At 45.8% G+C, this 14,405-nt stretch overlaps 1 protein-coding gene across 4 annotated transcripts in view; it reads right to left on the bottom strand.

Moving 5' to 3' along the window:
* Window positions 1-14,405, bottom strand: part of CDS1 (CDP-diacylglycerol synthase 1) — an 865,373-nt gene that overhangs the window by 46,484 nt on the left and 804,484 nt on the right. For all 4 annotated transcript variants that reach the window (XM_069630399.1, XM_069630400.1, XM_069630402.1 and 1 more), the window contains 2 exons: window positions 2,794-2,946; window positions 2,267-2,386 (listed from right to left, as the gene is read on the bottom strand). In XM_069630399.1, the coding sequence (XP_069486500.1) occupies window positions 2,267-2,386; window positions 2,794-2,946 (273 nt within the window). The remainder of the gene's footprint in view (window positions 1-2,266; window positions 2,387-2,793; window positions 2,947-14,405) is intronic.

Here is a 14,405-nt window from a genome sequence, read left to right as displayed (position 1 = left end):
CAACGGAACTGGTGACCGGAGTGCTAGGCCCCATCGCCATCCTCCTTCACTTCCTCTTGGACCGTTTGCAGGGACTTCTCCACTCCCCCCCCCCCCCCCTTTTTGGACCCTGAGGGGTCGGAGCCGGTCTCAGACAGTATTCTCTTCTCCGGCGTGCCAGCCGGCCTTGCCACAGTCACAGTGGAGGCTTCCCGCCTCAGAATCAGAGACACTTTGGGCGCAAATAGGGGTTACCTTCACAGGGTCAGCCCCTTTCGCTTTTTTGAGAGCAGCCGCCACCAGCTCAATCGTCGACGATGACTTCTCCTGTGCCACCTGGGCCTTCTTGGGCAGGTTGGCTGCCTTTTCTTCAGTCCTTGGCTTCTCGGGCTTCTCCCGCAGCGTAGCTGGGTTGGTGTTATGCTCACCTGGTTTGTGCGGGGACGAAGGGGCACGGTTGGAGCCCTCCCTGGACTTGGCTCCCTTGGATCCGTTCTCTCCCCCAGCTGCTGCGAAGTCAAGTGCTCTGGATGCTGGTAGTGACCCTGAGAGAAGAAGAGAGGCAATGAGAAGGGCGTGGTAGATTCGTGATTCCCCTCTATCCTTTTGTGCCGGAATGAAGTTAGCAAGCGTTTTCCCATGCAAGCTCACCTGTTTTTTTTGCATTGATGGGCTCTCCATTCTGCTTCTTGTAGCAGGGGCGCTTGGGGCGGCGCTTGGGGTGGACCTAGTTGCTTCACTGGCCCGTGGAAGTGGCAACCCAGACCGGCTGTGACCGACCACTTAGAAGGTGAGTGTTCAGCAATGATTATTGTTCGTATTCTTACTATAATGTCTTTTGCCGTGATTATAGTTCGTAGAGTTTGGAGAGAGTCCAGTGATTCCCCAGAGGATGATGAAGCCTTAGAATTGGATGGTAAGTTGTCTGTCAGGGTAGAACGCTAGGCTCAGGTATGGCGCGGCCGAGCGTTAGTTATTTATGCAACTTCTAACCTGTTGTGTTCTTTTCTCTTGCAGGAGAAGTCTGGCGACGTCGAGCTGAGGACTGTTCGAAGGCCAGTCCGCGGCTGCAGGATGGAGGGTTCCGCGAAGATGAAGAATGGAAGATGAGCTCCCACGTAGCTGGACGTCCGGAACAGGTGAGAAATCGCTCCAACTCCGATGACTATGGAATCAGGTAAGAAGTGATGCGCTGCAGATTATGGAGTGCAGGAGACAGGTAAGGTGCGCATGCAGCGATGGTATAGCTGGAGTCAGGTCAAATGCGCCTTCAGCGATGGAGTAGCTGGAATCCGGTAAGGTGCGCCTTCAGCAATGGAGTAGCTGGAGTCTGGAAGATGTGCGACGAGATGAGGAAGGAAAACAGGTAAGGACGGCGGTAAGCGTTACGCTGCAGAAGGCAGACTAATGCAAAGCGCCAGTATGTGTGTGGGTTGGCCTTAAATAGGCTAGCTCCGGCCCCTCCCTTTGGACCCGCCTTGTGGCTCCACCTTGCCACTCCCAGAGGTTCTTGCATGTGCTCCCCAATGATCTTCTATGGCCACGCCTGGCCCTGCTGCACGTGCCTTAGGCACAAAGTGTGCAAAGCACACTTTCTTATGAGCCTGGTGCCAGAGGCGCCAGGACTGGGTCCATTTGGACCCTGTAGGTGATAAAGACATGGGCCCTCGGCCAGTGGCCATGACAGTTGGGCGATTACCCCTCCGAGTAGGAGCTCGGTCACTGGCTGGCGATGGAGGCAGATGGCGATGTTGATTACACCCTGCCCATCGCAGGACCCGCTTGCGGGGCGACCCCGGTGGAGCTGGACTTGCAACATATCAGGTGACACTCCTGCTGTGTGGCAGCACCCCCTAAATATTATTTTGTAATCCCTGATGCTATGTACCTAAATATTCAAAAAAATTCAATTTATCTTAAAGTTTATCTTCCAATTTAGAGTACTTGTGCTACTGCTCTGCTAATACCACGGATTCCAATATACGCAAGCAGATGATCTAGGTTTTAACAGAGGTTAGGTATATATGTGTGTTAGCAGCGTTTTTATTCTACTTTTTATTAGGAATATGTGTCTATTTTTAGGAGTAAACGTTTATCTGTCGGGCTGGTAACGGCAAACATGTTCTGACAAACATTTTCAATTGTTAGAAAGCAGTCTTTTAGAAAGCTATCAGAGCTCCCTTTTTAAATTGTATGACGTTTTGAGTACAGTGCATGCGGTTTATTTACTAATGTCCTTTACATTTCTACATTAAGTGCCCACTTAGTCCTGCACATGTAAACATACCTTGATCTTAAAGGCTCGTTTAAATCCACTAGCAAAGAAGCCTCCAAATGGCCCGATTAAAGATGCAAATGTTGACAGGGCAATGCTGTGTACCTGAAATGGGTACATGGTCACGCTTTTCTGTAATACAAACAATAACAGTAAATTATCCTAATACGGTGAAGTATTTTTTTTTTTAAATGAAAGGGCGTAAATCTAAAGGTTAAATCTTTAAACTAAGACCTTTAAAAGTGCTGGAAGTATCCAGGCAATCACAGGTGAATATATGCTTTTGTTCGTTCAAGGCACAACATATTTACTTCTGAAAATACAATGGATAATCTAGCACAAACTAAGATATACTGTCCCGTCCACAGTCTTCAACGAGTTACGCACTTTGCTTAAATCACTCCTACTTTCTTCTCATAATGAAAATTCACCATTTGGTACATTTTATTTGCTAAGATTCATTGGCTTTCCGTAAGTCCAAGCAATGAATTAATCTAACCAGCTGTGCGCCCTGTAAAATGAAAAGTATCTGTTCTTACCCATCCTGAAATAGTCTGGAGCACTGGTGGAACAGAATACTTCTGCAGTTGGAAGATTTCAGGTGGTTCACAGTCTGTTGAAAATCTGTTTGTCTCACTGCTGTAGTCCACGGGGCACACAAAGTACTGATACTGTGAGAAAATGTAGGCAAACTGGAAAACAAACATATGTTCAGAAAGTTGCAGTTAAAGCTACTTGCCTGCATATCTTTGTTATTCAGAACTGGTGGGATACTCTCAGATCCGGGAGGAACTCACAGCCCATTAAAAAATATTTTAATCATTCAGAAACATGAATAAATTACTTACCTGTAATCTGAGAATTGGTTTATTTCATCATCGTCAAACAATACTTTATTTCGGCATTTAGGCCATACGAGCAAACATGTAATCAATAACATCAATACATGCATAATTAATATAACACAATTTCCTCTAGGACATATAAAAGCAAATACCTTTCATAAATGCCCAGAGTTCAATACAACTCAATAAAAAAGAAAACAGACTATCGAATGAGTTCAAATAATTTGGCATTCCTCCTTCTCCAAATATCACCTGCTGGTGGCAGGAGACTCTTTCACAGTACAATAGCGTCAGCCAACAGCCTTATTCCATGATTTAGGCTGGTGGATCTTAGAATAGCCTGGGCAAACAAGCAGAATATGTTGGCACAATTCGAATAATCTCACAAAATGGCCAACAGATTTGTTTGCGGTGAGATTGGGATGGATGTTCAGTCTCATTTTCATGTTAGGAGAGTGTTCCAACAGACACTTGATGTACATTAAATAACTTGCATTTGTAAGAGTGCTTTTCTTTGAAATAATTCCAGCCTACCACCAATGCAGAACAGCTTGTCACTCTTCTAGCTTTTGCCCAGTCCCTATATACAGCTTTAACTATCGCTGTGTTATTTTAATGCAGTTACATGGGGTTCTCCCAAAATTAGTCTAACTGCAGCAGGTAAAAAATAGTGATGTGATTTGATATAATGACCCAAGGAAGATTCAGGGCCCCCTCACAGCCCAGTAGGTAAATTAAGGCCTCCTTGTAAGTAATCGATTCACTACTTGACCACAGCGTCGCCCAATATAGCAACTGTTTAAGTGCCATGTTGCCACTTATGGGGTTCAAGTGTAGTTGAAGATATATAAAGGTGGTTTGGTGTGCTTTTAGGCAACATGAGCAATGTATTAAGGAATCAGTTCTACGTTGTGGTTAGGCTTGCAACATTACTATGGCCACAAAGTTCCACCCCATAGGTTAACACTTACGGCCTGCGATGTATACACCTCCAGTGCTGGAACGACTGCATTATTCCCATACCTCACTTGTCAAGTGTGACTTTAGATTTCTCAATGTGTCTGGACAATTTGCCATGGTTACTAAATCTAAAGCCTAGATAGTAAAAATATTAAACCTTCTATTTTCATCGGTAAATTAGAATACTATCATCATTCTCTTCCCACATCTCATGTATTTGTTTTTGCTAGGTTAATGGTCAGGCCTTTTTAATGCAAAAATCGCTCAATTGTTATACTAATCTAGTGAGTCAGCTGGTTGTGTGAGAGACGAGGACTGCATTATCAGCGAATAAAAATATTAATTTTCCGTTCACCTAGTTTGTGGGAATCTGTACAATCTGCAGACATGCTACTCACCACAATTAAAATAACGGGCGTTTTCAAATCAACAAATGAGAAAAATAGCATACCCAAACCAGCTTACATTTTTTCAATCAGAGTACCTAATCTGAAAATCTGGTCAGTTGTACCTTTTAAAACCGGTTTGGAGATCACTGATGCAATACGTCTCGATAGCCCTTTCCTCTACCCTTTTCAGGATCAACTTTCCAAAGATTTTCCCTGAGGCGTTAAATAGGGAAATGGGGGTGTAATTTACTGTCCCTTCTTGTAAATGGGAACAATCAGAATTTGTGTCCAGATGTCCTTCACTTAACCTAACTTGCATTATGGACTTGAGATACACAATCCATACTTTGGACTCTACTTTTTACATTGTCAACTGGTATCAGATCAGGGCCAAGGGCTTTGCCCGCATGTTGTGACCTCCGGACAACCTACTCCTGCATGGTAATTTCCAGATTGGCACCCTCACATTGGCCAACAGAGACTGGTGGAATATCTCCAAATTCATCTGTCCTCTTTAGTGGGCAAACCACTGGTCTTCTACGATTGCCACTTCAAAAGGGTCGCCCTTCTCATTATCTCCCACATAAGCCATCTGCCAAAAAGGGTATGGTCCTTCTGTCCAATTTCCTCATTCAGCTTTTGCCATCTTTCAAGGATGACACTTTTTTTCCTTTTGATCAGTTATTTGTACTCCTGCCTAATTCTTGGGATAGTCTCTTGTTCACAGCGTGATTTAGATTTTAACTCTACCAATAGTTCACCTTTTTATTCAGCGCTCCCGGTCAAACCATCTGCTATTTCTTCTCTTTGCTTCCTTAACTATGATTCTGTATGATTGTGTCAGATTATGCAGAATCTGTTAGAGTTGCATTGGTGTCCCATAGAACCTGATCATTTACTCTGTCTTGGCAGAAAACTACTTTGAAAAGTGGGACGATTTCTGACAAGATCAATGGAAGAGTGATGTTTAGTTTCACCGTTTCCCATGTCAACCTGCTATTATTCGTGGTATATTTCATTTGTGGGATGTACCCCTTTTACTCCTAACCTTAATGGCTATTAAGTTCATGGCGGCTGGATAGCTGTTTGCTTCTACTTTGGTATTGTACTTGTCATTGTATAGCGCCAATTTTATTACCATTATTATCGGCTCAATGCGCTGTTAGTGGGAATGCCCTTAGCGGACCGAAGGCCAGAGTGTTGGAGGTCATGGAGCACTATTATGATGTGTTCATTTGGCCACAACAAGGGTTAGAAGGGCTGGCCAGGCTCTGGTAGAGAAGCAACCCATGCAGTCAGCCATGTGGAGGGGTGCTGATAGGAGTAGGGGTGGCATCAGTGATAGAGACTCGCTATGTTTTCACCATGCCCGAATTTGTCATATGTCTGAGCTGCATTCTGCTGTCAGAGGTGTTGAGGCGTAGTGTAAGTATGCAGAGAGTTTGTTTGAACAGCACAACCACATTTTGTTGTAGTCCTAGCTGTATACTGATGTATGTGGATAGCCATGCCTGCGGCCAGTGGAGTTCTGCTGCATTATACGTACCTTGCTGCCATTGATGGCGCTTTGATGTTAGGGTGCCTGCCCAGAGATTCAACAGTGCATGGAGAAACACCTACATTTGGGAAACCTGAGCAGTGAGAGAACACACTGAAATTTGAGATTCAACAGTACATGGAAAAATGCCTATATACGAGACACGGCAGGGAATGAAAACGAATTACTAGCTGGCTAACATGGGTGTGCAAAGTTATGTAAGGTGATAAGAGTGGTAGCACGGCTTACTGGAATACAGTAATTGTTGTACTCCCCACCCAGAACACACTAACCTATCAGTCGCTGCTGGTTGACACGGCAGGCTTCCCAGGCGAACCAGAGCAAACAGATTGGAGCTACTTCTTTGGGAGCTGCCCTTTCATTTTATGAACCCAATGCTGGGCCAGCGCTCGTCACGCTACTCTTCCCCCATTTGCTCAGCCCCCCCCCCCTAAACTTGCTCCGACCACCACCATCTTGCTCCCTACTGCCCCCACTTCAACTACTAAAACACTCCCTGCTGAGCCCTTGCCATTCCTTAAGAAGAATCACCCGAGTCCCAAGGAACACCCACCCGTCGCCATCAACCACACAATCCCCCTCTATCACGCCAGCAGCCATCATCACTCAAGTAAAATCACCCATAGACACTCCTACCACCAAGCCAAGCCTTCAACCCTCCCCACTCCGATGCGCCCTCATAAATGCACGCTCGCACCCTGCCCATGCCACCGAGGTCCGTGACCTTCTCACTAACCTCGGCCATGACTTCTTAGCCATTACAGAATCATGGCTCCATGAAGCAGCTGGACCCGTTATCTCCCTAGCTCTTCCACCAGGCTATACCATCCACCGGCAGGACAGACTGCATATGAAAGGGAGGGGGAGTTTAGGGGTGGAATAGCAATCATAGTCAAAGAATCATTATCCCTCAGACAAGTTAACTCCACGCTGGAAGGGAACGCTGATTCCATAGCGGTTAAACTCTCGCTTTCCCACAAATGCACGATTACCCATCCACACTGTCTACCGACCCGCAGACTTTCAAGAAAGCTTACTCCATCTCCTAGGCGAGAACCTAAAAACCACCAGGAAAACAATTTTACTGGGTGACCTAAACCTGGGTCTTAATGACCCAAAAGACAAGCAAGCCAAAGCACTTGCCAAGGACCTTCAGGACTCAGGATTTGTGCAACGGGTCACAAACCCTACACACACCAAAGGACGCACCCTAGACTGGGTTGCTGACCATAACTGTTCTGCCTACACCAGCTCTAACTCCCCTTGGCCCTGGACCGACCACCACGTCATTCACTTCACCATCCCTATCTCCACTACCACGAAACCAAACACTCCCTCACCACCAGCACTAGCTAGGAGCGCACACAAACTTACCAAAGACAACCTCTAACCTTTTTTAGAGGTTCCAGGCCTCAAGCCTCCTTTTCGTAATGACCCTGTGGTTTTAGCAGAATTATACAACAGCACGCTCAAAAAAGCAATTGATGCCATAACTCCGATAGAACTAAAGAAAGACAAAGGCCCTCATTACAACACTGGCGGTAACCCATGGCGCTATTAGCACCATGGTTGCTGCCGGTGTTGTAACAAGTCCACCAATGTTCAATGGGGAATTACCACCCGATTCCGAGGTTGGCGGGGTGGTAATTCCCCATTGAACATTGGCCCTTCCCCATTCCTGCCCCATAGGGCTCAATGGGACTGGGGAAGGTGGTAATTACGGTACCGCAAATTGCAGTACCGTAATTACCTCGACGGTCCCTTTGCGGGTCCCTACTTTAACGGCTGGTCCAGACCAGCCGTTCGGGTCGGGTCCTGCAAAGGGACCTCGTAATTAGGCGCTAAGGGGTTAACGGCGCCGCAGCCTTTTACGGCGCCGTTAACCCCTTAGCGGCAGGGTCGTAATGACCCCCAAAGTGTCTAAGCACACCAACTCTTGGTTTACATCAGAACTGCAGGAATTACGCACCCTCAAACAAATGGCAAACTAATCCCCAAGACTCTGCTAAGGATGAATACAAAAAAACTGCCTAACCATTACAAAAAAGCCATCATCCAAGCCAAAGCCAATTCCTACAACGCCAAATCTGAATCCAAAAGAGATGTTCGCTATTTTCAGAGAACTAGCGGCTCCCACCACTAGTGCCCAAGACATTGTCAAAGATGAAGGTTGGTGCTCTAGTATTCAATCAGCTATGTTCAATAAAATAGACCTCCTGCAGACCAAAGTTCGAGCTCACCATAAAGCCCTGCCCATCTGACCCACAATAAACACCCTCGACCAGGATAAGAACATCTTCTCCTTCCAGAGAGGTCTCTGAAACTGAAGTCTTAGCCCTGCAGAAGCACATAAAACCGTCCAACTGCAAGGCTGATATCTGTTTGGCCAATATCGTCAAAGAATGCGCCAACACCCTTGCACCTTTTGTGACGGAATCAGGCATTGTGCCACCCTGCCTTAAAGAAGCTTGGGTATGCCCTCTCTTGAAAAAACCCTCTCTAGATCCCTCCTCCCCAAACAACTACCGGCCCATCACCACGGTACCATTTCAAAATCCTTGATAAAGCAGCATACCCGCAAATCCAGCACTTCCTTAAATCCAAAAGCATGCTAGGAAAGAGAGGCAATCAGGTTTCCGCCCTGGTCACGGAACGGAATCTGCCCTATTGGACCTAAAAAAACAATTAGTTGAAATAATGGACAAAGGCAAACCCGCTCTTCTCTTCCTTGATTCATCTGCAACTTTTGACCTGGTAACATTAGAACCCACTGCAGACATCTCACAAATTCAGCACAATTCACCCCTGAAGTCACTACCTGGATCACCTCCTTCCTTGAAGGGAGAGCCATGAAGGTCTTCTCCGACCAGGCATGTGCAGCACATCCACTGTGGAGTTCCCCAGGGTTCATGCACATCGCCCACCTTGTACAATATATTCAACAAACCGCTCTTCGATAAACTTGATGCTCTCGGCATAGCTTACACAAGCTATGCAGATGATACTCAGGTCCTCCTCCCACTCTCTGGCTCAAATGAAAAAGATGCCAAGACATTGCACATGATTTACTCCACCATCCAAGCTTGGATGGCAGCTAACAGGCTCTGCCTCAATGGGGACAAAACAGAAATCCTCCTAGTAGGCCCCAGCGAAATTCTTAGCAAACTGAATAAACAATACAGTGCCTTCACTATACATAACACAATAATCACTGTCTCGCCTTCAGTAAAGACTCTCGGGGTTTACTTGGACTCCACACTCTCCATGACACGCCAGGTAAGTGCCATTGCGTCCTCGACCTCATTTACAACCAAACTGATTAAAATGCAGTCAAACCATACCTGTCCAAGCAGAATTGCCACAATAGCCAGGGCCACTACTGGGGCAAACCTTGACTACTGCAACATTCTCTTTGCTGGCATCTCTGCCAAAAATGTGAAGAGACTTCAAATAATTCAAAACAATGCGCTAAGAGCTGCACTTAATATTCCTAAGAGAGAGCATATCTCCCATGCCAGGCGCGCTGCCCACTGGCTCCCGGTCAAAGATCGGATCATATTCAAGACACTAGCTATATCCCAGAAGTGCCTCGTGCTCACAGCCACCTCCCTTCTCTTGGAAAAACTTGTTACAGCCAGTTCCTGCAGACCCAAGCGATCACATTACTCCAACCAGCTGAACATCGCCACCATCAAAAGAGCCAGCTTCCGTTTCATTGCCCCAAAACAATGGAATGCCCTCCCACACACCCTTCGGAATGAGACCTCTCATGTCTTTCCAGAAAGCCTCAAAACCATGCTCTTCAACTAGCTCTGCCCTCTCTAGACGGTTAAGGGCCCCAGATATCTGATTATGAGCTTTTAGTCATACCAACCGGTTCCCCTGTAACCTCTGAACCGGAGAGTGCCCCCCGCCATCATGTTACACTGCACGTTTTTACTGTTACCTGCCTGGTATTTGGTTCACTGTAGCCACAAACAACAGACAGGTTGTCTTATGTTTCTCCCTCTGGTTCACATAACTAAGTAAGCCTTGCTTGTAACAGCGCCACGATGCCCGAGAGCTGCTTTGTGCACTTTATAAATGTAAAAAAATCAAATAAAATGGTAGTCGTTCATGGCCGAGGGCCGTTACTGGCGGTGGGGTAGGAGCATTGTTCTGCATGGATCTCAATATTTCCCCGTTTTGGTGGTTTACCTTTTACCTCAAATTGTAGGCCCCTACTGTATGACTATTTCCAGTCGTCAGGCCAGCAATCTAAGGTAACAGCAATTGTTATTTAAATTGTAAAACTGCAATTACTTTAGTGTTCTCTTTGCGTAGTTTTGGGTCATCGTGCCCGGCATTCAATGGTTAGCATGCACCTCAGCTCCTCCCAGAGCGGCCCACTACAGAGTAGCATAATGCACATGAAAGTGCCAAGATGAAGCAAACAGACTTAAGCAGGCTAGGAGGCAGGGTAGCATGTGAATCTATGAAAGATAACAATGATGGAGAATAGGTACAGGTAAGTATCTTATTCCTTCTCAAGCACTGGATCTTTTAGATTCAGATGCTGCATGAATAGATTACAAAGCATTACCATATAAGCATACAATACAAAAAGGGAGGAGGATAAAGCTCACCTGTTAAGTTAAATAGATGCGAAGGACAGTCTGCCCAGCCAAGGACTCCTCTGCAGAGTCTGTTGAAGCAGTGGAACCTCATGAAGGTATGTACCAGACTACCACGTCACTGCTCTGCAGATGCCCGACACTGCAACTTCAGAGAGGATGGCCCAGGTGGAGTGCATTGTTGGCCTACCCGGAAGTGGCCTGGTACAATGTGATGGCAGTATGAAATCTAGGCAGACAACCATCTGGAAATGGAGGCTTTAGAAACTCATTTGAGCTCTGCCATTGGACCAAAAGCTACAAACAGCTGGATTGACTTGCAAAATAGTTTGGTTCGGGTTACAAGCCCTTAAAACGCCCAAAAATGACGTTCCACTGGAGTAACCGGGTCAAAGAAAACTGGCAGGACTAGACGAAGAAACCTTCGGCATGAAGGTAGGATTAGTACGTAGCTGAACCTTGGATTTGTGGAAGGTCAAGTGGGGAGGTGTTAAGGACAGAACTTGGATCTCGCACGCTGCCCCTACTTTCCTGGCAGAGGTAATGGCAACCAGGAACCCAGTTTTCTAGGACTGGGGGATAAGAACGCAACCTTTGAAAGACCGCATTCGGGTTCCCTGGCGGGGGTGGACGTGCACAAAGATAGAATTGCAAGAGAAAAAGCCTTTGAGGAACTCCTGGACTAGGCTCTGCAACTATATAGAGTGCGCACCTGCAGTGAGGGTGAATCTTGGTATTGCGACTAGGTAGACCTTAATTGCAGAATGTGCCAGGCCACAAGGTGCCAATGATGGCAGGTTCTTTTTTTATTTTTATTTATTGTTCACTTGTTAAGCACTTATACAGGAAGCAAATACTGTTACAAAGCGCCCACAGGGCAACAGGGAGTGGACAGGGGATGACAGAAAAGTAATTACAACAATGCTAAATAATTAAATACAACAAGAGTCAATGGGGAGGGGAAGACTAACTTACTATGCCTTGTGAGTGTTCAGAACGTGCAAGTGCAACTCCCATTCTTGTTGCAAATTTTTGAATCTGTCCTGACATTTAGAGGCCAGTAAAGCCTTCCGCTTTACTTCCCCCTTGCCTATTTTGCTCATCTCACAGGGAAACTGACTAGCCCCCAAGAATAGTACTGAGACACTTTGGCTTTCTTGAAATTCTTGTATTTTTACAATTGCGCACATCACCTGACAGTGAAGTGCAGTTAGGGTACTTTGTATCCTTATAACTTTACATAATGGCTTTTTGGTTACTTTGACAATGTGCCCAAGACAAGGCGGCAGCTATGTGATGTTTACCGTTTGTGATATTTTTCTCGCACACTTTACCACAAATGGCTACTAAAGGTGTCTAGCACCCTAAAATGGCTGTGCCACGAGATTTGCACTTGTTTTGGCTATCTTGGCCTTTGGCCTTCTTCCCGTTTTCCCAGGTCAGGAAATGACATATGGAAACCCCTTTCCAGGTTAAAGCTGCTGCATACGCGGGCAAGTGGGCATAGTGTGTGAGCCAGAGGGGGCTGGGACTGTCTGGTCCCAGTCCACATTGTCTGGTGCCTGAAAGTCTGTTGATGGATGCAATGACCTGGGCTGTTTGAATGTTGCAGATTATTACCATAACTGGACTTTGGCTAGCCCCCAGCCTGAATAAAAGGAGTGCTCCTGCAGCTATTCAGGAGCTCATCGTTGGAACCAAGAGTTCAACAAAGAAAAGCAGCCTGCTGACGGCCCGAGGTGGACTCCTGCAGCTGACCAGCATCAATTCCAGTGACTGGCCCTGGTGAAGCCCTGCTCCTCTGCCTCATCTCAGAAGACACTCGTTGGCACTCCGACCCTTGGACTGGTGGGAACAACCAGTCTCGACCCCGCTCGAGCATCCATATGCCTGGGAAGCATTTTGGAAGTGTCCGTGAACCACCACTTGGTGGACTGACTAGCTCCCAGTTAGGCTACCTCGCTGCAGCAGTTGCCGTGATTTGTTATTGCAAGATTTTCATCTTATGCCAAAAGTATCCGGTCATTGCATTTTTGCCATCTCACTAGAAGGAAAGCTGTCCTGGGGCAGATTCGGTCTTCACAGTTGGAAGATCACCTGTCGCTGACTGACCGTGGTGACTTCCGCTGGAACAATCTCTGTGCAACCCTGTGAGGTGTCCTGAGGCGTCTGCACTGCCGAAGTCGGCATACTTTCTTCATTTGGGGGGAGTCTTCAAGAAGTTGCGTGGAACCATCTGGTGAGAACCACGCCAAGTCCATTACCAGAAAATTGACCTCTGCAACCGACAGCTGGGCTTCCCTCACTCGAACCAAGGACAGATTGTGCACCTAGGAAATGCCGGAAGACCTGCAGTGTCACTTAGAAGAATGGGAGTCATTAAGAAAACATGCAGATTCCTGCTCCCGTCTCCTATAGGCTAAAATTGGTGTAGAGTCCTTGTCCCCAAACTCCATATGGCCTGACTTTGGTCATCAAATCTGAGCTAAGGATCCTTTTCTAGGACTTACGTTGGCAATAGGAGAGAGTGGGGGTACTTACCTTACTTTATTAAAGACTTTTCAAAGCACCACCACAGCCCACTGCATCAGTTCTGAAATACCTTCCACGAAGAAACCTTAGTTTGGAATTTGTGACAGCTTAAGGCTTGACTTCATAAGATATAGGGAACTGGGTTTGTGCTTTCAACTATTTTTTATGTTTTCCTGCATCTGATTACTCACCTATTGAACAGTGGTTTATTATCCTTATGCGATTCTATTTCTAAGGGTGAATGTGCATCATATAGCATACATTACTCACCGTAATCGTATTTCTGATGCTTGTACCTGCTTAGATTCACATGCTATGCATAGGCTGACATCTGGAGTTAGCTAGTCGCGCAGTATTACATGATTTGTTTTTGAAACTCAAAACGGGACGTCGACTGGGCGCATCAGTAATACTATCCCTATCGCGACATCGACTGTCCCAATGGTCCATTCACGTGTTGTGGTCCCTCAGATTGTTTTGTTTCTATCATGAGGTTGCATGAAGTGTAGCGCGAGTACAGATTTTTGCTTCTATACTTCTGCAGAAACTTTCTAGGTGGGCTAATGAAAAATAAATATTCAGTCCCTTCCAGACAGGTTTCAGAAAAAAAATAATACCACTATTAACATGTGTCGTACAATACCTAATAGCAGAGACAGAATACAAATAGGCCCTACCTCGATTGTTGTTGTTGTGTGGATTTTACAAAGGCATTTGACTTTATTCCCTTTGCGCTCCTTTGGGAAAAATGTACTGCATGGGGTATTGAAAAGAACCTGCTGTATTATATACAGCTGCTGTACACCAACACATCGATTGCTATTCGATTGAAACTTGCTGGACACTGTACTGAATACCAAGATACTAACAGTGGCCTTAAGCAAGGATGTGTCTTGGAACCCATTTTGTTTAATTTATTTACAGCGGATATGAGTAAAGTTTCAGCAAGCTAATAACTTTCCACCTAGGATTAATGGCGTACTGACACTGTGGCTCTCTTATGCGGATGACATTATAATGTTTGATCGCAGGCAAATATTGGCCGCCAACGGTCTATACATTCTCTGGTGGAATATTCAATATAGGTAGGGAAAACTTTGTATGGCGTATTGAGGATATTCCGCTTGTTAGGGTGACAGAGGCCATAAAATATATTGTGGTGTATAGAGCCAGTATGTTGCTTACCATACTTTATGGTATGGTAGTTTTAAAATATGAGCAAATTGACTGGTTACAACAACATGAGAGTAAATG

The sequence above is a fragment of the Ambystoma mexicanum genome, chromosome 6q (genome assembly GCF_040938575.1).
Source record: "Ambystoma mexicanum isolate Mex_15411 chromosome 6q, UKY_AmexF1_1, whole genome shotgun sequence".
Classification (NCBI taxonomy): Eukaryota; Metazoa; Chordata; class Amphibia; order Caudata; family Ambystomatidae; genus Ambystoma; species Ambystoma mexicanum.
This window is presented reverse-complemented; position numbering and strand designations above follow the sequence as displayed.